The 15,001-nt window shown below is 40.1% G+C and overlaps 3 protein-coding genes across 8 annotated transcripts in view; 2 read left to right on the top strand and 1 right to left on the bottom strand.

The window, feature by feature from the left end:
* Nucleotides 1-2,881, top strand: part of LOC122535741 — a 73,680-nt gene extending 70,799 nt beyond the window's left edge. For all 4 annotated transcript variants that reach the window (XM_043667525.1, XM_043667526.1, XM_043667523.1 and 1 more), the window contains 4 exons: nt 1,084-1,260; nt 1,813-2,062; nt 2,228-2,411; nt 2,731-2,881. In XM_043667525.1, coding sequence (XP_043523460.1) covers nt 1,084-1,260; nt 1,813-2,062; nt 2,228-2,411; nt 2,731-2,877 — 758 coding nt within the window. In that variant the 3' untranslated portion in view covers nt 2,878-2,881. The remainder of the gene's footprint in view (nt 1-1,083; nt 1,261-1,812; nt 2,063-2,227; nt 2,412-2,730) is intronic.
* Nucleotides 2,878-3,716, top strand: LOC122535744 (uncharacterized protein DDB_G0288805-like; the record flags this gene model as incomplete). The annotated part of the gene is made up of 1 exon (XM_043667531.1): nt 2,878-3,716. A coding segment is annotated over one exon (777 nt), but the record flags the coding sequence as incomplete, so codon positions are not given.
* Nucleotides 3,717-8,292: 4,576 nt separating this feature from the next.
* On the bottom strand, nt 8,293-12,695 carry LOC122535743 (chitinase-like protein Idgf4). Of its 3 annotated transcripts, none has more exons than XM_043667528.1 (6): nt 12,553-12,695; nt 11,902-12,037; nt 11,299-11,552; nt 10,654-10,957; nt 9,854-10,016; nt 8,293-9,033 (listed from the first exon to the last, which is right to left on the bottom strand). In XM_043667528.1, the coding sequence occupies exons 2-6, from the start codon at nt 12,026-12,028 to the stop codon at nt 8,553-8,555; spliced, it is 1,329 nt and encodes a 442-aa protein (XP_043523463.1). In that variant the 5' UTR covers nt 12,029-12,037; nt 12,553-12,695; the 3' UTR covers nt 8,293-8,552. The 3 variants fall into 3 exon arrangements, with proteins under 3 accessions (XP_043523463.1, XP_043523465.1, XP_043523464.1); XM_043667530.1 differs by having other exon boundaries at nt 8,293-9,015; XM_043667529.1 differs by lacking the exon at nt 12,553-12,695 and adding an exon at nt 12,332-12,355.
* Between the last annotated feature and the right edge of the window lie 2,306 nt (nt 12,696-15,001).

Below are 15,001 nucleotides of genomic sequence, written 5' to 3'. Positions count from 1 at the left end.
CGTGAGAAATTAATTCGAGATCCGTCAAAAAGTTAGAAAAGAAAAAGGGAGAAATCTTGTAAATATTGTAAATAAAAATGTTCTCTTCTGCGATCTCCTCTGCTTTCACTTCTTGGTGCGCGAGTCGTGTCCCATTTTCTTTTTTTTTTTCTTTTTTTTTTTTTTTTTTTTTTTGATTTCCTTTCTTCGTTTTATTTTCACTCTTTTTTTTAAAAATTTTTTTTTTTTCTCTTCTGCGTTAAAACCTGGCGAGAGAAACACATTTTCTCCGTGTGCATTCGTGATGTAACCGCATATCTATCGTGTTTCTGTCTCGTTGTATGTGTTTTCACTTCCGGTCTCGACGTTGACGCCAACCGAGTATTTTTGCCCGAATGGACATTAACAAAGAACCTATTTCTGAGAGTCGATTAAAAAAATGATGCACTTCCATATTTGTATATGTGTGTGTGTGTGTGTGTGTGTGAGTGTGGACACTCTGCAATTTTCTTGCACGCATATATTAACTGTGTGAACTTGAATTTTGTTGAAAATCGCGTACTCTCCATTTTGCTTTCACTAATCTTTTGAATTGAAATATTCGAAAAATCTCGCATTCAAAGTTTCTCCTTTTCCTCTCCCCCGAATAATTTCTCTTCAGCTTGGTTCACTCCACTTTACTTTCTCTTATCAATCGATCGAAGTTGCGCTTTAGTGTGAACAAAGACTGTGTCCGATATATAGTAACTTCTCACGCTTCCTCTGTCTCTGTCGTATCTGAAAAATTAAAAAAATGCCCGAATCTCTTCTGTGACATTGTGTTGTTTCAAAGAAACGTAAAAGGGTAGGTAAACATCTTGCTGGCAAGATGTTTCCTTCGTGTTTGTCTCCCTGCAAGCAAACTCTGTCCAACTTTTCTCTTCACCTGTCTCTTCAACTGTCCGCTTACGAATTAGAGACGAGCAAAAAAAGAAAAAGAAAAAAAAAGAGAAAAGAAAATAGCGATAAAGTAATAACACCGCTTTGCAAAATGGCGTCAATGTCGAGCTACTCGGCTAACCTCAAAGGCTAACTTGCTATGATCGCTCATTATGGAACATGAAGCGCCGCATAGTCCGCAACGTAGACGAGAGAGGCTGAACCTAAGGATGAAAAGTCTCAGCCTGGATTCTCCGGAGGGTACCGCTCACGTCCGACATCGTCCGCGTGATTACTATACCGGTGGCCAGAGGGAGTCCACGCCACCGAGACACTCTGACAGCGGAAGCATCAACAGATTATGTGAGTGTTAATTAATCGGTCGAGTTTAATTGGGTCTCCGTGATCTTAACGTGGATGCAACTTATTAAAGTCGCGAGTATTCCCACGAGTATGAGGGGGAGCAGACACGGTAAGATTATTAAATTAATCAACCGTGGAAATTGCTGGAGAACAAACACTTGAGCTGATTTGTTATACGATAGTAAAAATTGGACATGTGACTTTTTGTTGTATCACAGGACGAAAACACTGTTTGACATTCTTTTTTTAATGATATACACAACTAGCTATTATATTCATAACATAACTATTACTGTTAATACACATAATTAACTATTATGTTTATAATATACACAACTAACTATTATGATCTAACTGAATACACAGCTAACTATTATCTGTACAGACAATGTATCCACGCAGGCAACAATTTTAGCTTAAAAAAAAGTGCAATTTCTTGACCTCTCTGCGTCAAGAGATAATTTATAAGAAAAATTCTGATCAGCTCACACTTGTCAGAGTGCATCCCAAGTATATATCATGATCTGTTGACCTTTGACGATTCGATTGCAGCACCGTGCAGCCCAGGCCAGGGCCACAGTGTCCACAAGCACATCAGAGGAGCGATCAGGATGTCCAGTATGGAGCTGCCAGATGAAAACGAGAAGTCCTACTCGTCTGCAAGCACCTCGCCTTGCCCCTCGCCGCACCCCAACAATCAAAATCACATGAATCCACCTGGAAAGCGCGTTCTGCCACCCAATAACCTGTACGTGGTGCTGTACAACTTTGAGGCGCGACACCGGGACGAGTTGGACCTGAAGTAATCATTCAACAACACAATGCATTTTCATTTTGTTCTGATATTTTGGGATCTAGAAAAATAACCAAGATTCTTTATTTTCGATCAGCGCGGTAGGATAGAAAGATGATAAGTGACAGAGAGGTGTACACCTCTACTTATACTTGAAACGTGATCGTGTTGCAGAGCTGGTTACAAAGTGACGGTGATCGATAAATCTGAGAAAGACTGGTGGAAGGGGAAGTGTTTGGGTGGAAGAGTGGGCTACTTCCCCAGTGCATACGTCATGCGAGTGGAGTCTGGACAGAAGACGCTTCAGGTTACTCGCAACCTGCAACTAACAGATCAGATCACCCTGTTACGTGATCAGGTACTCCCCCACACGACCAACATTATGAGACAACACCTAATCAGAAGTTTAGAATTGTTCTCATATTTTACTCTCTGCTACCAATACTTTTATTTCAAAGAGAAAGAACCTGATAAGTCTCCGTATAATTGGTACATTCTATGAATGTAATATAAAATATATAATGTAGAATATATATATAATGTTTTTTGTTGCAATTACATTTTGCAAGACTGAATCCAAGCTCTTAGTCCTAAAAGTTTCGCGACCCTTGCACGTCTCAGTACAAAGACGCACGTGACAGATTGGCCACAATACTCACGCCCAGTGTCCTTCCTAGATCGTGATTCAGGTTGGCGAGGAGGTGGACGGTGTGGCGATGGTTCGCTGCGCGGCGGACGTGAGATCAGCGGACCACACGGGCAAGGAGGGCGAGGTGCTGTACAAGGAGACCCTGTGCCCTCTCAAGTACCTCCAGGAAGTGTGACAGCAGCCTCGCCAGCCGGGCGAGCGTCAGAATCGCGCGAACCTTCGCGAGCGGTTCTCCGCGTCGGCGCGACGCAACGCGGCAGAGAAGTACTACGATTGCCTGCAGTGTACCGAGCAGTGTCGCCACGTGACCAACAACAACAATCCGAGCATCGCCGCCAACAACAACAACAACAACAACAACAACAACAATCACCTAAAGCTGGCGAAGAACACCAAGAGCAGCAGCTTGGTGGCAAAGAGCACGATGAACAACTACCGGGTGACCAGTTGTCCCATGAACTCGTCGTCACTGAAGGAGAACGCCAAGATACTGGCTCGCCTGGACGAGACCAGAGTTCTGAAGAACGCCAAGAGTAGCAGCCTGGCCAGGTCGATGAAGAACCACCACCAGCCGCTGCCTCTGACACCGGCCAAGAAGAGGTCGTCACTGGCTCGTCCGGTCCGCGTCCACGACTCGTTCGCCCAGCCGAGGAAGCTGTTGCCCATGAACTATGCCTTCCAGACGCTGCAGAAAGCAGGCGAGTCGACGTACGAGGAGGACGAGTACAAGGAGACCGGCTGGCCTATCCGGCTGAGGCTCGAGCAGATGCTCGAGCTGACTCTGCCGCAGACGAAGAAGAGGCCGAAGAAGAAAACGTCGATGATGCTGATGAAGCAACAGCAGACCAACAAGCACGCGTGCAAGGACACGGAGAGGCTGCTGCGCGTGCTCAGCGTGAACAATGTGGACCAAGATACTAGGTACAACGTCACACGGTGTTCCGTCATGTAGAGACGATCCGCGTTTTTAGGGAGGGATTGTCGCTGAAGAGGAAGCTGAAGAAATTTAGGGGTGGGGTGGGGGGGGGGGGGGGGGGGGGGGGGGGGGGGGGGAGTGCTTTGACCGGAGGAGAGCCATCCCGTGGCACGCGAAGGGAAAAAGGCTCGCGGCATCATCAAGAGGTGCTTTTCTTGGAGTTAGGTAGGACAAAAACTGGTTAATTTTACAAGATTCGGGACGTTCAGTTGATTTCTAAATCGGTGCAGTCGTTACAGAAATATGATATACCGTGGTAGCAGAGGAACTTTCCTTCTGCCTCGAGGAAATACAGTGACTCTACATTTAACCTCTTGCAATATTTTCAATCAGTTTTAAGTATAACCCAGGCAAAACAAATGATAAATTTATTACTGTTCAATATATACGGTTTGGTCACTCGTTATGGTCCGCAATCAGCTGCCAGGCGCAAGTGGTTAATATTCGGGCGTCATATTCGAAATATTGTTGTAGACTTCGATTGTTTATAACAGTAAGTTTGGATTAATTTTTTTAATAATATATTAGAACAGTCGTTACAGTTTGTTAAAGTTAACAAAAATTTTATTTATTGCACGTACGTTTCTTATAATATCAAACAGCGTGCAACTCTGACGCGATCGTTCGATTCTCAGAGTCATTTGCATTTCTGAGACGACTGTGCAAAGTGTGTTGTACGAGCCACGATTTCTAGCTGCAGATTAAACCACTCGTTACAACACACTTCGGGTGTGCAAATTTTCTGTTTTACGATACTTCGTAATTTAATATATAATTATTTTATTTGAGCAACAAGTTTTATATATATAAAATTTCGACTTTCGTAGATCGTGCTAAAATCACACTGAAAAGGACAATTTACAGTAAAATTTGTTTTGAAAATACAGGCCTCTCCTCCTGAAACACTCGTTTGAAATGGACGAGCTCGCGATTTCCAAGACGGCGAGAACCGCACAGGCGCGTGCGAAATCATGTTGTGCACGCGTCTCGTTAATCGTTCGGTGTGACTTCGTATCTTAGTGCTATCGATCGCTTGTTGAGTTTGACAGAATCACCGAAAATCGGGGCGATATCGGTATTTATATCGTTTTTAAGCTAGACAGTTCGCGTAAACGTAAGTTGAAAGAAAATGATATCCGAGAAACGCGATTATAGTCATTCATTTATGCATTTACATCACGTGTCGTTGTTTCCCTTCGTTGTTACCGTTTTTTCTCCTCTTTTTTACTAACTTGCGTAACTGTATGTTGTTCGTTTTTTTTTTTTTTTTTTTTTTTTTTTTAATCTCGGTGAGATGTGTGACGTATGCGTTTGTTTAAATGTTTCTAATGTGATGAGCTATTTTTAGGAAGCTTCGTTTATCGTGCAATCGTTATGATTATCGAGAGATATATATTTATGTAAGTAAGATTTATCTCGTCGTTGATAATCGAAGAGAAACGTAACACACGATTGATTTACAAAGTAACGCATGATTTGCAAACGATTCGAAGGGTTTGAGGGAAAGTCGGATATCATTGAAAAGTGGATGGTACGAGAAGTATAGAACCAATAGGGGTCCTCTTACGTTAGCTGGTCACAGGAATTCCCAAACTTCATCCACCTCCGCATCGAAATGAAAAATTCCTCGTCGAAAAGTCCCCATCGATAGAATACACGTGAACCAGGGAAAAAAGAAGAACTTTCTTTGCCACGCGTCGATTAAACTTTTCATTCGATTATCGTTAGAAAGTTTCTCCCTTTCAGTATAAAATTCTCTGAAACCGCGAAAGAATTTCAGTTCGAAAGAAAAGAGAAATTGTCGACTTGCCGAAAGTTTTCTGAAAATTGTTGTACCCTCTGATTCACACGAATCAGAAACAATCTCACCGCACCACAGCCGAATTAAAGAAAGAAAGAAAGAAAGAAAGAAAGAAAAAAAAAAAAAAGAAAAGAATCGCAATCGAAAATTCTAACGTTTACACGCTTGTATTTTACAACCAATTCCGTCCCCGAGAAACATTCAAAGCTGATGAAAATTCGTCGTTTATTATTTGTTCTGTACCTGCGTGAAATTCTAAAAAAAGAAAAGAAAAAAAAAAGAAAAACGTTCCCGTCATCTCTCCCTGAGCTTCATTTCCGTAGCGACGTTACGTAGAGAGAAACCGTTAAACGCTAATTATTTCGTCAACATCGTTGCAGGAACGATGCGATATTGACTAATTAAATTTATCGAACGTATTCGAAAGGGTTTATTATACGAAGAGAGAAACGTTATCGGTAGAAACAGTCGCTGTACTCAATAACACAGTGATACTTTTATCCGGAGGAGTTGACCAATTACGTGATCCGCATTTACTTAATACGCATTTATCGATACAGGTCGTTCCTGAAGATACGCTTCAATTCCAACAAATTGATCAAATTATGGAAATGGAATTGAAATGTGGCATAAACTTTGGGATTGAAAATTTCCAATTTCAGTTTGAACTTGAAACGTACAGAGGAGATAAATTTTTATCAAAGAAAGAAAAAAAAAAGAAGAATATTAAATTCTAAATATCGAACGAATCCTACAATCTTCAGGGACGCATCCTGTAGAGCAGCATCGTATTGACTCTAAGAGATATTATAACGAACGTTGAAGATTTTCATTCCACTACTCGTAAATTCGAGAGAACCGGAGAGCAAGACCATAGAGACGAAGATTAATTTCCGGTAGAGGGACAAAACGTAGAAGATAAAAGTTCTCGAGTAACTTGTTAGAGTTATCACGGATCAGTTGAAACGAGAAATCAGCAGATATGTATCATCCCCTCTCCCATCCCCCCACCGGTGTAACAAACCGTACGAAATAGAACGTGACGAATTGTCTCGTCACTGCTTCTTAGTTTTTTGAAGAAACAAAAGAAAAAAAAAAAAAAGAGAACACCGACACACGAACACAAAAATTTCCAAGGAAAAAAGGATCCATTTTCCGAAGAAGCATTCGATATAGAGAGAAAGAGAGAGAGAGAGAGAGAGAGAGAGAGAAATAAAGAATAGAGGAAAGTCACGTCAGAGAGAGAGAGAGAGAGAAAGAGCTCCGCGTACTTATTTTTTCACTGTCCGACCTCGTGGCGAGGTGAATCTGAATCACACAGATATGTTTTCAACAACGTAATCTCGTCGAGTGTGTCCTGTTCCTGCTTAGAGAGCCCTTCGATCCTCTTCGAGCTCGCTCGTAAGACACGGGAAATTCGCACATCGGGGGCGCTAAAATTAACAATTACAAAATTTCCAAATACACTTTTATGTTACACTGATGATCAAATTCCATCTGTTACCCTGTATAGAGTTTCTTTCGAGTGACGAAATTGTTTTCTTATACATGGAACACGCGATGATCCAAACGCGTCGATCCCGACGAGGAGATTCTCAGTGCTTACGCGGGCGCTCGAAAAACCCACCACCTCGCGAGGACCGAGGATTCAGAATAGAGTTTAGGATTTAAGCATCAGGGATAACTGTTGTGTCATTGGACGTTGTAACGCTACATATATTATATTTCATTATGTACATTATAATATTAATATTATTAATATATAATATTAATATTATAATATATTATATATATCATAACGCCGTAATGTAACGCGAGTGCCCTACCATCCCCCGCCCCCTTTCCACCCTGTTAAAGTGTATGTCGAATTATTAACTGTACCATAGTGTGTAAGCTGTTCCACCAAATTACCACGCCCAGTATTTTCTAAGTATTGTACAATTACTGCTGCAAGATGTGTTCGCGTCGCTTGCGACTGCTTTCGATCCTCCCGTTCCGCTTTCGGAACGATTTCAAACCACGCGAACGTGCCGCTTTCGAGGAATTCTTAATTTTTATATAGAGAAACGTATGTTTCGGCCTGTTTGACGAATATCGTTTGGAAGAATAACAGAACAAATAAAGTGCAAATCGTTTCGACATAGCGGGACGACGAGTCGAAACGCAGGAATCGAATGGAACGAAGATGTCTGCCGGACGTGTATAACGCGTTCACTGTACCAACAATACTGTATTTTGTGCACGAGTGTCTCTTGGCGAAGCGTTGGCGAGTTCGAACGAAGCGTGAGGAAATGATTTCTGTTCAACTGACAAAGCAACGTCGATCCAACGAGGAGGATCCAGCGAGGGGACTTACTACGAATGTACAAGGAACTTCAAGAACGTTTCGTTTCTACGTATGAGAGTGGCTACTACGGATTAGCTGTGTCTCGTGTGCCATAACTCCTAACATTTGATATATTTAACGAGTCCATTTACAATGAAAACCTTTCGTACACACCCGAGCAAATGTGTTTATCAGAACTCATAGACTGCACGAAATATACATACGTATATATATACATATATATATTATATCTACATGTATGCAGGTATTTTTAATAGATCACCACCTAACCTATCGATCACCGTACCAAAGTCACGACGATCCCCAATTACTCCCATTTTCCATTGCAATTAAAATATAGTACTCATCTTGCATTATATATACATATATCCCTACTCCCGATGGGTAACATATAGTGACCATGTGAATATTACGATTAATCACAGTGTTCGACGAGCGGGGAATTTGAAAAGAGAAAAGAACGACGTCTCGAAGACTTCAACTTTATTTTCGATACAACGAATCTTCTCCTCCAATTTTCGCCAAACGCTGAACAGCCTCTAAAATGTAGCATACGCGAGAGACTAAAACCACGTAAGGAGTATAAAAACATCAAGTGGCCAACCAACTGGATACTTCAGAAAACTAATAAAAAAAAAAAAAAAAATACATTTTCCAGCTTAAGTTACGAGAATTGGCCACGTCAGACTCTCTCGTTATGCAACCAGTCTCTTTCTGGCAACGTTCTTACAACTTGTATTTGGCACCCCTGATGATGGGGAATTTGTCTCCTGTGCAAACACCGCGAAAGTCGTCCAACGACAGGTCGTAGATGACAACGCCGCCTAAACCTTTCGCCTTGGCGTAGGCGGCCTTGTTACCAGCGGTGTCGGGGTCCTCGTAGCCGACCCAAATGCCATCCTCGCCAGTGTTCTCGTTGTAAGGTTGGTACGCGTAGCCACCGTACTTCTTGGACGGGTCACCAACGCGTCTCAGACGGCCCACAGCGGATTCTGTCAGCCTGGAGCAGACCTCCGCGTACGAGAGAAGCCCCGGCACGTTCGTGTGCGGCCCTTCTGCTCCCGGGCCGTCGGTAACGATTGGTGGCACCCCTGATATCTGACTGTCCGACGTGAGTTTCCACGTTCTGGCGTACGTTGGGATTCCGACGACTATCTTCGAGCCTGGCGTTCCATTCTCGAGCCAGTACCTTGAAACCAAATCGATACTTCACGAATATTTTTGAATTGCTCCACGTGGATGAGGGTTCTAGGGAATTTCCAGGAAGAAATTCGCGTTGTTTGGAGGCTAAGGAATCCCTGCGAATTAAAGGGAAGTCGAGTTTGGTCAAGGAACTTTTCTAGCAACTTGGGACTTTGGATAGGTCGAATCGGTATTTTACGAATATTTGTGAATTGTGCTACGTTGTTCTAGGGAATTCTTTGGGGTTTGCTCGAAGACTAAGGAATCGCAGGGAATTTTAGGAAAATTGAGTTTTATAAAGTGAGTGATTTTCTAGCAATCTGGGACTTTGGGTAGTTCGAATCGGTATTTTATGAATATTTGCGGATTGTGCCCACGTGGTTCTAGGAAATTTTGGGGGATTTGCTCGAAGACTAAGCAATCCCTGCGAATTTTAGGAAAATTGAGTTTTATAAAGTGAGTGATTTTCTAGCAATCTGGGACTTTGGATAGTTCGAATCGGTATTTTACGAATATTTGCGAATTGTGCCACGTGGTTCTAGGGAATTTTGGGGATTTACTTGAATACTAAGGAATCCCTGCGAATTTTAGTAATAGTAACGAATAGTAAAATTGAGTTTTATAAAGTAAGTGATTTTCTCGCAATTTGGGACTTTTGATAGTTTGAATCGGTACTTTACAAATATTTATGAATTGCGCCACGTGCATGAGAGTTCTAGGGAATTTTGGGGGATTCGCGTTGCTCGAAGACTAAGGAATCCCTGCGAATTCTAGAGAAATTGGTAAAGCAAGTGAATTTCTAGTGAATTTGGGACTTTTGACGTGACGATGATACAATTGCTCACCTGGTGGTGGCGTCAACGTTGTCCTGAGGAACGCGTCCGTAACTCTCGTAAATGGGTGCCGGGTAATCAGCTTCTTGCGGGTTGCGTTCCGGCGTCTTCTGGTCGAAGGTGAACAGGTGCACGGCATCGATGTTGGGTGCCAACAACCTGGCGTCGTAATAAACTGCAAAGTGTTCAAATTAAACTTTTAATGTCCATAGTTCGCAAGAACAACGACGAGAGGAAACAATATCTCCACAATTTGATTTGTTCCACAACGTTTGAACATAAAAGTATCACAGAATCGCTTCTAGAATCCAACTTTAAACGAATCATCGCGTGGGCAAATGTCCACGAGAGCTTCAGATATTGAAGCTTCGAAATTGGTATTCTCCGACAAATGTAACGAATAGTCGTGCTAATAATAGTGGCCATAGTAGCGTGTTATTTGCAATCCATTTTACTGACACGTGTTGGGGCACGTTACAGCCCCCCGACTACCGGGTTCTCACCAATGTTCAATATTTAGGGAACGTGACACTGGCCAGTTACACGTCCAGTCACAAATAACGTAATACAAAGCGAGCCAGGTGGCACCATCACGTTCTTAACTTCAACACAAACAGACGACGTAATTCCCATTAATTCCCTGTCCCTTCTTCCGCGTTACGTCTGGATAATCGATCTCACACTCGACGTCACTCGCCAGATCATCATCTTCTGTTACTCAAAAGTATTTAGCCCAGAAATCTGACGAATTTCAGAGATCAAAGAGAAACACAACAGAAAAGTGAACAGACGGAAATGGAAACTGGACTCACCGCTGCTGTTGACATGAGGGAGCACTGTAACAGTCAGAGCCTTCATTCTCGGCCTGAGCTGAGCCTTCAGATCGCGGACCAATATGGTGAAGCCATCGCGATGCTCCAGCTCCTTGTCGTCTTTGAATTTCCCATAGCCAAAGGTCTTCTTCAGTCCGTGCCATAAGGAACCGAACGTGCCACGTTGTTTCTTCACTTTCACCGTTGGGAACTGCCAGGCCAAGTCGATCCCGTCGAAGTCGTAGTCGTTGAGGAGACGGTTGACCGAGTTGATGAACTTGGATCTGGATTCTGCTGTCTCGGTCTGAAACAATTGAGGACACTGAGTTTCTACCGCGAGACTGAGGACCAAAATAGTGTTAGGATGGCTGAGAGGATGGCAATTGAATTACAATTGGCTGACAAGCAGAGCTGCTGCTGGCTTGAAAGGATTTTTATGGACTATTAGACTATCAGAACTTGCTTCGATTCCTCAATATTCATATTCCTAGTTTATTTCTACTTGAACGAATTATAGTTCACTAGACTAAACATACTGATCAGGCAGTTTGATCCTATTATTGAAAAAATGTCAAACATTTCGTTGAGTTTGAGAGTTCAAGCTAATCGTACAAATTTCATCCTACTAGGCTAACTGTTACTTACAAGAACAAGATACTTGTGAGTGTCGTCGTTAGGATCAGCGTTGCCACCAATGCCGAGGTAGACCTTCAACTCTGGGAAGGTTCTTTTCAGTTGTGTGGCGAGCTTGTAGTAAGAATACCCGACTCCAGTGTCCAAAGTTGGATTCAACGGGACAACTTCGAACGAGTCCGCACTGATCCCTGCGAACCCGTAGACCAGGTGTGTGCAGAGAGATAAGGCTGAGCGAACATCGTCCAACTGGAACTTTCCTGGCCCTGAAAAGAGACGCGAATTATTAAATTATCGATTTAAATAGAGAATTATTATTAGAATAAATAACGAACAATATACCACGAGCAATAATATTATTTATATTGCTATCTATTTTCTATTTATGTTCGAAATAAATGATCATTGACACGAGACAAATTTCAAATAATATTTCCAGGATATTTAGTTGCCAGTGTTTTTAGTTTCTTTTCTGTTGAACAAATTACCATAGTATTGAAACGTTTATATATTAAAAAGAATGTTTAAATGAATTTACATTCATGTTTGTCAGATAAGAAATTTCAGAATCTTATTAAATTGATCAAGTTGACGGAATATCAAAAGAAACGTTACCTTGTCGATCGAAGGCCGTGCTATTCCAATAACACACGACCTTGTTGTGCTCGTGTGTGTCGACACCGAGTGCCGATTGAACGTAGAATACCGCAACAACGGCGAAAATTAACACTTTCATTCTCATAGACTGATTCTGCAAATTAACGCACAGCGAAAGTTAACAGAAATCGACGCATTATACTTTAAAGAATAGTAGAAAAATTCACGTGTTTCGTGAAAGTGGATATGTCAAATGGTCCAAAGAAAAATTAAAAAAAATGGAGATATCAAGTTTCAAAAAAAAAAAAAAGAACAATAATTTCAATTTTGCAATAAATTTTCGTCGAAATTCAATGAATCATTTTCTGAAGGCTAGAAAATGGACCGAATTCCTACAAATTCTTTCACCAAGCAATTTGAAAAACACCGAAAGAGAAGACCCAAACACCTCGACGAATATTTGTTTCAACTTTTACTCCGAAAAATATTCAAAGAAGAAAATCCAGCTGCGCGCGATCCGAGCCTCCACTTCCAGACACACGAATCCCCGAAGAAACTGCCAAACAAAGACACCAAGGTCGATCGTACTTTTCTTTTCTTTTAAATTCGAAAACGACGAGACGAAAGAAATTACGCGGAGAGACGTGAGTAGGTTGAAAGGCGTCTTACCTTTTCGAAAGGAAGAAGCGGACTGTCTGCGGCGATTTCTTCGTCAGGGACTTTGATACCTTGGCCTGGTCGAGGTAGTGGGGCTGTTGGATATCTTACGTCAACGAAACAATCTTCCAGAAACCGTTTCTCGATCGGTGTTGACACGATCGTTTCGGCCTCGAAGGGGGACCAAAATGTTTCTCGGAACCTCGACGGCGAACGAAAGCTAGATAATCGGGTCGATTTCAGGGAATAGGTGGCATAATCTCTCACAGATGATGGCTACGTGTTTGTTAACGTGTATAATTGCGACTCGCGTGATTTTATAACGAGATTCTCTTTCATCTTGTTTATTTCGAGAGAAGGAAAATATAAAAATATATATTGTATCATTCAAATCTGAAATATTTTATGATTCAATATTAGAAGTGGAAATTAGTAATTCAACTGAGAGAAATTTTCACCCGTTGATTCAGATTTTTTTTTGTACTTTTCAATTAACAAATACTTCCTCCCTTTTTAATCTGTAATGAAGCTTTATCGTTGATAAAAAATAAAAAATGTTCAAAAGTTACCGTTATACCGACGAAATTAAATGAAATTGAAGAAATATCGTAAAATTATGTTTCATGTACTCGAAGGATTTAAAAAATAAAATTTATTAAAATATTAATTTAATTAAATTTAATTTAAATATTAATATAATATAATTAAATACAATTTAATATAATATAATTAAATTTAATTAAATTTAATTTAATATAAATTTAATTAAATATTAATTTATTAAAATATTAATTTATATTAATATTTATAAATATTAATTTATTAAAATATTAATTTATATTAATATTTATAAATATTAATTTATTAAAATATTAATTTATATTAATATTTATAAATATTAATTTATTAAAATATTAATTTATATTAATATTTATAAATATTAATTTATTAAAATATTAATTTATATTAATATTTATAAATATTAATTTATTAAAATAGAAAATTACCTGAAGAAAAAATATTTGAAGTAAGATTAAAGTAAAAGTGAATTAAAGTAATTTATGTGATGGAAAACTACGGTGAGAGACTCTTAATGGGACATTAATGTATCCTCGAAGGAACAGGCAGATCATAAGAAGTCAATTATAGGTTCTCATCTGCTGCTACTTATCGTATTATCTAATGTGTTATTTTGTCAGGCACTAGCTATCTGCTGAAATGAGTAATTTCGCTGAATCTCAGACGCGGAGGAGTCGCAACCTTTCACTCGGGTTATCGCGTTAACGAGATCTCGTTCGCTCTCAATATTTCAGATTTCAAATACCAGAGAATGATTGTCAACAGTTAACTGAGAATTACTGAACACATTGAAAATAATTCCAATTCACGCAAATACGACAATTGAATGATAGAAAAAATACCTTAGAAATTAAGAACACTAATGAATTAATAATATTCAGTAGTACAACAAGAAATAAATAACTAGGAAATAATAAGGAAAGAGGAATAAAGAGAAACGTAATGACATGGTACGTTGTTTGTTTGTTACGAAGAAGCACGAACTCAAAGTAACAGCTGTGCTAATAAGAAAGTCAAGCAGAGATAATATGACAAGAAAACTTACAGAAATTTTCCTATTAGAGTCTAGCTGAAATTTCATAAAAATAATATGAAGAAAAAAAAAAATAGCTTCACACTGAAAAATAAAAACGCTCCGCTCCAAATTTTCCCCAAGAAAACCAGGAATTCTAGAGAAATAATTAATAAAAAAATGGCCTCGAGTTGTCCAAAAAAAATTATTCCCTGTCTCGAGTATTTTGACCTGAGGCCAGTATTTATTCATGATAAAACAAAAGTTCAGTTTCGTTAGAAAATGTTGCCTCTTCGATCTGAATTGGTTGCTCTGGTTCGCGCGATCAAGAAAAACGCCGTGGAACGAATCGATCGACGATTACCGATTTTCAAGGTTTGCTTTCAAGCAAGTCTGCCCGCCGTAATTTTTACTTCCTTCGCATTAATCCATTATATGACCCAGATGAAGGCGTGATCTCATCTCGTACGTATCGCACAATCATCTTCAATTACCTCATCACGAGTCGACTCGCGTATTTGCCAATTCACGTGCGAACAACCTTCCAGAACCTGCGCGCGACGTGACAGACCTTCTTCTTTCCTCGGTGTCTTTTATTTTCATCTGACCTTCTGGAATTCGTGCTGAAATTATCCTTATCGCGATGTCTCGCAAGGATAGCTGCGAAGATTGGGGATTCCTCGAGATGAGAGATGCCCTCTCTTTTTGTGAACAAAAATAAAGACTATCCTAGAGTCTTCTGAAAATTTTTCGTATTTTTGACAAATTTGGTAATAAATTTTTCTTTTATTTGGATAAATGCAGATATAGGTGTAAATTTTGAGTATTATTTCTTATTTTTAACGAATTTGGGAATAAAATTTTTCATTT

Source organism: Frieseomelitta varia, unplaced genomic scaffold, assembly GCF_011392965.1.
Source record: "Frieseomelitta varia isolate USP_RPSP 00005682 unplaced genomic scaffold, Fvar_1.2 scaffold_759, whole genome shotgun sequence".
Lineage (NCBI taxonomy): Eukaryota > Metazoa > Arthropoda > Insecta > Hymenoptera > Apidae > Frieseomelitta > Frieseomelitta varia.
This window is presented reverse-complemented; position numbering and strand designations above follow the sequence as displayed.

What these genes read in the sequence shown, in the direction of transcription:
- LOC122535743 (XM_043667528.1), bottom strand. Translation starts at nt 12,028, where the DNA reads ATGAGAATGAAAGTGTTAATTTTCGCCGTTGTTGCGGTATTCTACGTT. An exon ending in CCCTCATGTCAACAGCAGCG is followed by an intron (nt 10,017 to 10,653) that starts GTGAGTCCAGTT and finishes AACACTTTGCAG; the next exon opens with TTTATTACGACGCCAGGTTG. An exon ending in AACGTTGACGCCACCACCAG is followed by an intron (nt 9,034 to 9,853) that starts GTGAGCAATTGT and finishes ATATTCGTGAAG; the next exon opens with TATCGATTTGGTTTCAAGGT.